This window comes from Grammomys surdaster, unplaced genomic scaffold (assembly GCF_004785775.1).
Source record: "Grammomys surdaster isolate TR1022 unplaced genomic scaffold, NIH_TR_1.0 334, whole genome shotgun sequence".
NCBI lineage: Eukaryota > Metazoa > Chordata > Mammalia > Rodentia > Muridae > Grammomys > Grammomys surdaster.
This window is the reverse complement of record NW_021604753.1, coordinates 5,297,604-5,308,420: the sequence shown is the minus strand read 5'-3', so window position 1 is coordinate 5,308,420 and position 10,817 is coordinate 5,297,604. Positions and strand designations below refer to the sequence as shown.

The 10,817-nt window shown below is 46.3% G+C and overlaps 1 protein-coding gene across 1 annotated transcript in view; it reads left to right on the top strand.

Annotated features, from left to right (window-relative positions):
* Nucleotides 1-5,585: 5,585 nt before the first annotated feature.
* Nucleotides 5,586-10,817, top strand: part of CUNH16orf72 (chromosome unknown C16orf72 homolog) — a 29,051-nt gene continuing 23,819 nt past the window's right edge. Inside the window, exons 1-2 of the mRNA XM_028778315.1 lie at nt 5,586-6,171; nt 6,811-6,891. Coding sequence (XP_028634148.1) covers nt 5,946-6,171; nt 6,811-6,891 — 307 coding nt within the window. The 5' untranslated portion in view covers nt 5,586-5,945. The remainder of the gene's footprint in view (nt 6,172-6,810; nt 6,892-10,817) is intronic.

The window sequence follows — 10,817 nt, the reverse complement described above, 5'->3', positions numbered from 1 at the left end:
CTCTCTCTCTCCAGAGTTTCTCTGTGTAGCTCACTCTGTAGACCAGCCTGGCCTCGAACTCAGAAATCCACCTGCCTCTGCCTCCCAAATACTGGGATTAAAGGCCCGGCAGCTGGTCTCTTATCTATGTGGCTTCAAACTAGTAACTCTCTGCCTCAGTCTCCTGTGTACTGAGATTATAAATGTGGATTATTACACCAGTCTCTGAGTCTAGATACTTGTAGTTTTACACGTGCACACAAACACCATGTGCTAGGATTATAGAGATCACAGATTTGCTCTACAGTTCACGTTTCCTCCAAATCATTTTTTAGTATTTTAAAATTTGTTTTTAGGTTTATTTCACTTTTATATGTATGTCTGTCTTATTTGCATTAATGTGTGCACACAGAAAACATGCCTGGTATCTGTCGAAGTCAGAAGAGGGCTTTGGATACCCTGGAGCTGGCATTATGGAATGCTGTTTGCAGGCATGTGGGTGCTGGGAATTGAACCTGGGTCCTCTTTGAGAGCAAGTGTACTTGACTGTTGAGTCATGTCTTTAGTCTCTCACAAAGGTCTTTCACTGATGTTTTCAAATCCCTCTGTTCCAATTGTCATTGATAAGAAGACCTATGTAGAGACCAATTAGCCATAGACTATCAGCTTGACTCTGGGGGTTGGAGAGAAGGCACAGTAGTTAGAAGCACAGGCTGCTCTTCCAGACCTGCCTTCCACTCTCAGCACTCCCACAGTGCTCACAGCTGTCTGTAGCTTTGGTTCCCGGGGATCTGACACCCTCACACAGACATACATGCTGGGAAAAACACCAACACAGAGAACATTTATAAAAAAAAATGGCTGGGCAGTGGTGGCACAGGCCTTTAATCCTAGCATTTGGGAGTCAAAGGCAAGCAGATCTCTTGAGTTCAAGGCCAGCTTGGACTACAGACCAAGTTCTGGGACAGCCAGGGCTGCACAGAGAAACCTGTCTCAAAATAACGAAACAAAACCACAAAGAATATCATTTTGACTCTATGACAGCATCAGGATTCAGAAACTCTAGTCTGATGCTTTGGAGGGTAAAGGTACTTGCTGACAGTTTAAGTTTGATACCAGAGGCACATTTGTGGGCATGCCCACAAGCACAAATAAATGCAAATTTAAAAAGGAAAGAGCCAGGGGTGGTGGTGCAAGTCTTTAATCCCAGTGCTTGGGAGACAGAGGCAAGTGGATCCCTAAGTTCAAAGCCAGCCTGGTCTCGAGTTCCAGAACAGCCAGGGCCACACAGAGAAACTTTTTTGGTTGGGGAATGGGGTTGGGTTGGAGCTGGAGAAGAAGGAAAGAAACTAAACCAAAATAGTTAGGGTGTCAGGGTGCGTTCCTGAAGGGGGAAAAAAACCCCACAGGTTTGAGAGATGAAAATAAAGGCCTGCTCCTGCTGGTTGCAAGTTCTGGTAATAAAGCAGATGGGTGTCTTCTCATGTTCATTAGAGATTAAGTATTTGTGTAATATCACATTCCTCCTTGGATCTACAGCTGAAAATAGAAGTCTCCACAAGAAAAGGTCAGGGTCAAAGCTTATTATTGAATCTAAATTACAAGGGAGACAAATATGGCCTCATTCCTTGAGACCTCAACAGGAACTAGGTGTGCTGGCATGCCTTTAATCCCAGCCTTTGGGCAGATCTCTCAGTTCAAGGCCAGCTAGTTTAATATTGTGATCTAGTGCACTCTAGCAGGAATGAATGTGTATAATTCTTGGAATTTTGTTTGGCTACCTTGGTACTGAACTTGAGCAGCTAATACAGTCAATGAAACAAAGCACCTGCCCTGCCTGTGTCATCTCGATGCAATTGAGAAAATGCTTCCATAAGATCAGGCTGTAGGCAAGCCTGGGGTGCATTTTTTTAATTAATGATTGATGGGGGAAGGCCAAGCCCATTGTGGGTGGAGCCATCTCTGGGCCCTTTGGCCTGAGGGGGGTGGGTCTAGAAAGCCAGGTGAGCAAGCAGCATTGCTCCAGGTGAGCATCTGCATCAGCTCCTGTCTCCAGGTTCTTGCCCTGTTTGAGTTCCTGTCCTGACTTTTGATGATGAACAGTGATGTGGAAGCATAAGCAGGATAAATATGTTCTTTCCAAGTTGCTTTTAGTTTTTCTTTATAGCAATAGTAACCCTAGTAAGACAGCACCCCTCTTATCTGAATGTTTGCAAACTGGGTGTGGATCATATACCTGTAACCCCGGTACTCAAGAGATTAAGGCAGGACACTTGTTACGAATTTTGGGCTAGCTTGAATGACACAGAGGCTCTGTCTTAGAAAACCAAACCCAACCTAATTAACCCCCCAAAACCATTCTTGCTGATGTCTGGGTTATTAGACATTCCTCTTCTCTCCCCTTGGCTCATTGTAATGCCTGTAATCTCACGATTGGGGAGACCCAAGAATCAGGAGCTCCAGTTGGGGGCCATCCTTGGCTGCATAGCAAGACCCTTTCTCAAAAGGGGGTTGAGGCTCGGGAGCTGGCTCAGTAAGAAAAGGTATTTGCTATGCAAGCTTGCTTACTTAATTTGAGTTCCAGAATGCATGTGAAGTTGACATGACAAAAGGCCTCTGATTTCTACATGTGTGGCCTGGCATGTGTGCCTACACATACATCTTGCCCACAGGTACATACTAATAACTAAAAATGGGGAGGGGTGGAAATGCTTTTCAGTTGGTAGAGTGCTTGCCTGGCACGCACTGGTTTTAGGGAGGTATGCTTGCGATCTGAGTACTCTGGAGCTAAGCATGGAGATCTGTGCTACTCTGCAGTATTTTAAGAGCCCTTTGCATCCGGACATGATTGATGTCTGAATTATGGAAAAAGCAAAAGGGCCGGGAGGTGGTGGCACACGCCTTTAATCCCAGCACTTGGGGGGCAGAGGCAGGCGGATTTCTGAGTTCGAGGCTGGCCTGGTCTACAGAGTGAGTTCCAGGACAGCCAGGGCTACACAGAGAAACCCTGACTTGAAAAAAACCAAAAAAAAAAAAAAAAAAACCCAAAAAAAAAACAAAAAACCCAACAAAACAACAAAAAAAAGCAAAAGGTTTGAACAATAGTAACACATAAAATAATCAATCACCTCACCAAGCATGAAAGCATCTGCCTGTGTATGGAGTGAGATCCTGTTTCAAAACTCAAGTAAAACCTAAACACCCGCCCCTTATTCTTTTCAATATATTTCATATATTATTATTTTTTGCATGTGTGTATGTATGCATGCCATAGTGTGTGGAGAGGTCAGAGGGTAACTTTGTGGAGTTGGTCTCTCTTTCCACCCCTATATGGGTTCAGGGGATTGAACTCAGATCAGCAGGCTTTCATGCAAACACCTTTACCCTGGGTTCAGTTGAATCAGAGACTCACTCCCTAGGCTGGCTTGGAAATTGCTCTGTGCTCCAGTAGCTTAGGGCTGGCCTAAAATTCAGTTATCCTCAAATTTCAAGCTCCTGAGTGTTGGCATTCCAATGGCATTCCAGGTGTGCACCAGCCCCTCCCACGCTAACCCAGATTCAGTTCTCAACCGTTACATGTTGTTTCTTGGGAACAGGATTGGGAGGACATAGCTGAGATAGGCAAAAAGAACAGCTTACATTTTTATTCTGTCTTCCCCTATTCAGTAGGAATTTATCTATGCCTCACCCCCAAGGCAGAGAAACTCCTATCTCTTGAGTGTTCTCTAATCCCAGGGACTTTTTTGTGTTCTTCCCATATTTGATTTTAGGCCCTGTGACTTTTGTATAGGATTTTTGTTGTTGTTGTTGTTTGTTTGTTTTTGAGATTAGTCTGCCTATGAAGCCCTGGTTTACACCAAACTCAATTTGTGACGATTCTCAAATGTTTTCCACCATGCCAGACTGAAGCACAGATTGCCTCTTATAAGCTGGTTTTTGGGGGCTAGAGAGATGGCTCTGTGGTTAAGGGCACAGTCTGCTCTTCCAGAGGTCCTGAGTTCAATTCCCAGCAACCACATGGTGGCTCACAACCATCTGTAATGGGATCTGATGCCCTCTTCTGGTGTGTCCGAAGACAAGGACATTGTATTAACATACAAAAAAAAAAAAACTTTAAAAAAAAAAAAAAAAAAAAAAAGGCCGGGCGGTGGTGGCTCACGCCTTTAATCCCAGCACTTGGGAGGCAGAGGCCGGCGGATTTCTGAGTTCGAGGCCAGCCTGGTCTACAGAGTGAGTTCCAGGACAGCCAGGGCTACACAGAGAAACCCTGTCTGGAAAAACAACAACAAAAAAATGCAATGTTATATATTATCATCTAACAATGTAAAAATAAAAATAAGCAAAATAAATAAAATAAAAATAAATTATATATAAAACAAAAACGCCTCACAAGGTGTGGCAAAGACCTTTAATCCCAGCGCCCAGGAGGTAGAGGCAGGAGGATCTCTATGATTTCAAGGCAATCCTGGTATACACAGCGAGCCCCAAAACTAAAAACAAAACAAAACAAAACAAAAAAAAACTAGTAAAAAAAAAAGGCTATTTCAAGAAACAAAGCAAAACAAAGAGCGCCACCACACCTGGCTTTGAGCCCAGTCCTAAGGAAAAAGGAATATGAGCTTTCAGACAAACTTTTCAGACTAGGCTGTCAGGGGACAAGATAGGTCAGGGTGAAGTCCGGAGAAGCCAGAGCAGGCAGGGTCAGATCCTTCAGGACTTCCATTCAGTGCAAGACGGCATACATAAGCTGTCAGCTCAGAGGTTGCGAGGTCCTGTCATCGTGCTGCTCCCTTCTTCCCAGGCTCCCAGACCTCCTTTCTGGCACTGATCACTCGGAGAGAGCAGCGCAGGCGCCCAAATGCCAGCAATTGCACATGGGGGGCGTGGGCGTGGGCGGGACGCGGCGGTCGCACGTGTCCCGGGAGCGTGCATGGGACAGGTGCCGGGCCGCTACTAGTTTAGGACCCACTGTCCGCCAGGCGGCCCCGGTCTCCCGGAAACCTCGGTGGGCGTCCCTGGGGCACTCACACCTCGGGAGAACTTTCCTTTGGACTCACATGCTTTACTTGCCCCACTAAGGTTGGGAACTCTGGCATAAAAACATAGAAAGAGCTTTGTAAACAGATGTAGACTGCACTTCTCATGAACTCGAAGAGTCAGCACATAAACACTGCGTGACCATGCACTTGCAAGCCCCGGAAAGGCCCCCGCGGGGTGCGGTCACCCGGCGGAGTCACGTGACTCTTAGACCCGGGTGCGGGAGCGAAGCAACTACCGCGCAAGCGCAGTCCCTTGGCTCCGGTGTACATATATTTCTTTTTCTGATTTGGTTGGTCGCACTGTCAACTCCTCCCTGCTCTACAGTCTTCATGTTCCCTGACATTTACTCCAGCCCCCGCCCACTGATGACATCAGGTCGACAGGCGGGTAAGCCAATCAGAACGCTGCGTTCAGGGGCCGGCACGCGGAACCCGTTGCGGCGGGCCAATGGGGAAAGCCGACGGTGGGCGCGCCCCAACCGCCTCCTCCCGGGGGCGCCGCTGGCCAAGTGGGCGGCGCTTTCCAGTCAGCATGTGGGCGGGGGAGGGCGGGGCCCGGCCGCCGCAGAGGCGTCGACGCCGCCGCCGTAGACGACGTTCTTCAGTCTTCGGGGTGGGCTCGGCGGCGCAAGCCGGGCGGGGAACGCCGGTCGGAGAGCGGCGGCGGTCGGAGCGAGGCCGCGGGGCCGTGGGCGGGTGGTAAAGGGGTGAGGGCGAGACCAGGGCAGGGTGCGGCGCCTTTGAGCGGGGTCGGTGGGCAGAGGCCTCGGGCTGTGCGGGGTGGGTGCGGGCTCCGCGGGCTTGTACAGAGGCCTGGGCCGGCCGCCGGGCCCCTCGTCCCTGGGCCTGTCGACGACGACGTTCCCGCGGGGGCCCCGCTTAAGGAGGACGCGGCGGCGGCGGCCAGGCCGCGGGAGGCCGCGGAGGATGGAGGAGCGGAAGGAGGAGGGCGAGGCGGAGATCCAGGAGCACGGGCCCGAGCACTGGTTCTCCAAGTGGGAGCGGCAGTGCCTGGCCGAGGCGGAGCAGGACGAGCAGCTGTCCCCCGAGCTGCAGGAGGAGGCGGCGGCCGCCGCGCAGCCCGAGCACAAGCAGCAGAAGCTGTGGCATCTCTTCCAGAACTCGGCCACGGCCGTGGCTCAGCTCTACAAAGGTGAGGCCGCGCCGCCATCTTGGCGCCGCCCCGGCCTGCGGAGCTGCCTTTCCACCGGGTTCCCGGGTCGGTTCCCGGGACCTGGCCGCTCTCCGCACCCTGCGGGGATAGCCCGACGGCTGGGAGGGGGCGGCCCGCGCCGCGGACCCCTGCCATCTGACCCGCACGACGCCGACGGAGGAGCTGCCCTGGGAGGGGGAACTTCGGTGAAGGATAGGGAGACCCCCGATTTGGAATACCTACCAAGGATCCCACATACCGGTCCGGGTGTCCCCGGCCGGATCGTGGGGATAGGGGAGGAGTCCCTGTCACAAAATGGCGAAGGAGGCGGTGGGGCGTCCCTATTGTGCCCCGAGCCGGCCTCGGGGCGGAGACTGCTAGGGGCGCCTCCCTGAGCCTGGCAGGCGGCGTTCTCAGTTCGGGCTGCGCTGTTGTCAGGTTCCCCTTCCTCGACCCAATAACTCCGATCTCACGCTCCCTTTGGGATCCCCAAACCCTGAACAAAATGGCGAAACCTAATATGGCCGTTCCGGAGTGAGTGACGCCCAAATAACATTCTCTTCTTTCTCTATGTCCTTGTGTGTGTCTTTTTCCCTCGCTATTGTTTTTTTTTTTTTTTTCCTTCCTTTTTGTTTCCAGACCGAGTGTGTCAGCAGCCAGGACTTTCTCTCTGGGTCCCCTTCCAAAACGCAGCCACCGCTGTCACCAATCTCTATAAAGGTAAAGATAACCTTGCTGTATTGCTAGGGTAGCGGGGGGAAGGGAGGAAGGGCAGGCCATGTTCGGGTTGACAGCCGTTGTTCTGAATGTGTTTTCTGCTCTCAAGTTCAGCTTCTGCTAACCTTGAATGACTTGAAACTTGAGAATACCTGTGGTGTTGTAGCTAGATATCCAGAGGCGATTTTTGACACTCTTATTCCTCCCTCGAGGGCATAGGACAGTGACACTTTGTTGTCAATCTTGAGAGGGGGCTGCTGGTTACTCTGCAGTGCCTGAGACATCCCCTAGCTCCTACCCTTTGGCAAGGATTTAACCTAGTCTGCAAAGTGCTGAGATTAAGAAGCTCTGCAGTGAAGTCTTGTGATCCTCGGTTGGAAAAGGCTTCAAGGGAAGAAGTGTTTTTTTTGTACCACAGAGGTATGAGATTACCCATCCTCTACAGATTCTTGAATCTGGCCACTTGGAGCATGGTATTGTGAAAACATTGTAGTTCTTTGAACTCTGGTGATTGGATTGGAATCACGAATGTTGGCTTGTCTCTCAGGTCTTGTCATCAGGTCTTTTCTTTCAAAACTACTTTGTAATTTGTAATTAGTTGTAAATTGTTGGCTTTGCATGGATGGCTTTGTTTTTGGTGGTGCTTTTTTTGAGTTCATTTTTGAATCTTATGACTGAAGGTGCGGATAGGCATAAATAAGGTCTTGCTTGGCATTGTACTGTTGGTAACAATAGGTTTGGTTTTGTGCATTAAAGCTTTGGGATTTTTCTTGTGATAAAATAATTTGGCGTTTGATTGTTAGTACACATGCTGCTAAGTGAAGGCTTTCAGACATTAAAAACAAACAGACCATTAATGCAAATAGGATTTCGTGCAGTTCAGGAAATAACAATTTAGACTGAAAGGTTATGGAGTATCTCCTTGCGTGCCATGTTCTTGATGTCAGCATTCTATTAGAGTTCTAGAGTACATTTAGTAGTTTGAAGGAACAATAATTTTGAGATGTTAACTGAAAATGTTAATTTAGAGAATGAGAAACTCAGTCCAGTCTTATTGAAGAAATGGAAACAACTTTTTGATTTTTTTGCTTTTGTGAGGCAGGGTCTAACTTTGTAGCATAGGCTGGCATCAAACTTCTGGATCTCTTGCCTCAGTCTTCCTAGTGCTTAGATTACAGGTGTATACTACCATGCCCTGCTAGAAACACAGTTTAAATAATTACTGATCAGCTTTGATTATCTGAAAGCTGGATTTTTTTTTAAACTTTGGGAAGGGCATTGGGGATGGAATCCAGGGGCCTCAAAAATGCTAGGTAGTCAGATGGCTGCTGAGTCACAACTCTAGCTCAAGTATCATAAGTTTTGACTACTGAATAAATTGATTTTTAGCATCTATTAGTGCTTGAGGGTCTTGAGCATTCTTTTTTGGAATAACTTCATTTTATATAGAAATAAAATTTAGAAATCTTAAAATTTTAACAAGTTTAAATCCTTTATACTTTACATACAATAAAAATCACCTTTTAGAAATGTGCAGTTTTGTTTTGATACACATGCTATTAACATAGACTATATCTTCCCACTCCAGTCCCTGGTAACTGCATACTTGATTGCTATATTCTTATGAAATGGCTCCTTTGAGTTCACATTTGTAGGTATTAATAATAGCTTAATGCTTTGCTTTATTTTATTTTTTTTGAGACAGAGTCTCTCTGTAGATCAGGCTGGCCTGCAACTCAGAGATCTATCTACCTTCCTGAGTGCATTAAAGGCATGAACCTGCCAACACCTAGTTCTTTTTACATTGTAGAGTAATCTGTTATTTTGATACCATGGCTTATCCTTTTTGCCTCTGTAGTTTTTGTTTGAAAGGTAAGAAAAAAAATTGGAACATTTTTCTAGATGCTGGGTCCCTAACCTGAACCATATGCTTACTGACATGAATGAATGTGCTATACCTTTGGTATTGATTGGTGCATGCTGATAGGATAGATCCCTCTAAGATTAAAGCTAGCAGTTAGTTTTCTTTTAGTGCTAATTTCTTAAAGACATGGGTTGAGCTGGATGGTAGTAGTGTATGCCTTTTATCCTAACTCTCAGGATGCAGAGGCCTCTGTTTAAGGCTTGGTCTACAGAGTGATTTCCAGGACAGCTGAGCCTACACAGAGAAACCCCTTGTCTTGAAAAAAAAAAAAAAAACCAAATAGAGGGGGAAAAAGATGATTGGATTCCAAAATAATTTTTAGTTTGATTATTTGAAAATGGTGGCAAATGTCTGTAATCTAAGTATGAAGTATGCAGGAGATTGAGGGAGGAGAACACTGATTTCAAGGCCAGCCTAGGGTATGTAGTGAGAACCTGTTTCAAAACAGAATAAAATAACAAATGTTCTAAGTTTTCTTTGTTTAGGAGCATTGATTTTGTCTGAATAGTTTATGCAGTTCCTGGGTTGTCAGTGTGTGTGGATTCTACTAAGCGTCTGGGTAGTTTGGCAACACCCTATTTGTTGTAAGGAGGATGGATATAATATTTTACTTTCACATCCTCTCACCTTTTCAGACTGTGGCCATTATAGAACAGACATACAGCGTTAAGAATATTTGGCTAACTTAAATAGAACTAGTAAAGTTAAAGGGAAATTTTAGGTCAGATTGTTCACAGTTCTGTTGAAATATTTAAAATTTAAATGTTTGTTTATAACTAACAGAGAAAACTTTTGGAGGGATCCTCAAGTGGGCAGTGCTCTCATGTGTTTTATGTAATCAAGCACTTGATTAACTAAAAATGACTCATTCACAGCCTGTGAAGAATGGTGCTTCATGGTAGTTTTTTAAGTGAGCACAGGAAGGTCAGAGTTGAGGTAAAACTCTTAACAAAAGGATCCTTGGGAACATAATTATTTGCTTACTTGCTTCCTTTTCTAAGGGTGTCTCCTTATATAGTCCAAGATGGCCTTGAACTAAAAGTTTTTCTGTTTCCTAGGTGTTGGACTTCAGGTCACTACTATGCCCGGCCTGGAGCCAGTATATATTTTTTGAGATGTTCTCTGTTTTCTTACTAAACGACACCTCCAAATTAAACATGACCAAGTCTTTCAGGTTAAAAAATCGTTGAACTCCATCTAGTAGGATTGATCAATGGCCATGACTCAGAGCAAACCCTAGGTCTCGCCATTGAGTGGATCCTTACAGACCCAGTGGTCTTCTTGGAGTTGTACCTGATTTTTTGACCAGTTTTCATCAGACTCTGTTGAGGAATAGGATGATTTTGCTTTTGTTTTTTTTTTGGCCAGGAATCACTTCATTCTGAAAGTCTTGTGAGAAGATATGGCAAGAGTCAGGAGGGGTATGGTGCAAGATGGTAGGGGAAAGAAAGGAGGAAGAAAGAAACTTTTTAAAGTTATATTTACTTATTTAATATGTGTTACATTTGTATGCAGAAGTAAAAGGACACAGCTGTTGGGAGTTAGTTTTCATAAACATCATTAAACTTGGGTTGTCAGTGGCACGGACATTTACCCATTGAACCCATTCACTGACTCTTAGGGAACTTTAGGAGGGGGAGGAGGATCTTTCATTTGCCAGTAAGTTTTTGAAAAACTGATCATGCACTTGTGGTTTAGTCCCAGAAGGATTTGGGAGAGAAAGCAAGTTGCTTTTGGCTTCTTGAAGGACAAACAAAATTCAGTAAAGTGGAATGCTTGGGCATGCCCTGGAGATACATGCAGGCTTGTAAATCTTAGTTACTTGGGATTCTGAGGAAAGAAGGTGGCAAGTTCCATGTCAGCTTGGGTTAGGTTACACAGTGAGACCTTGCCTCAAAAAGAGGGCTGTGAATATAGAACTTGGACCTTCTAGGCCAGATCTGGCAAAGTGGCTGGTGTGTGTGTGTGTGTGTGTGTGTGTGTGTGTGTGTGTGTGTGTGTGTGT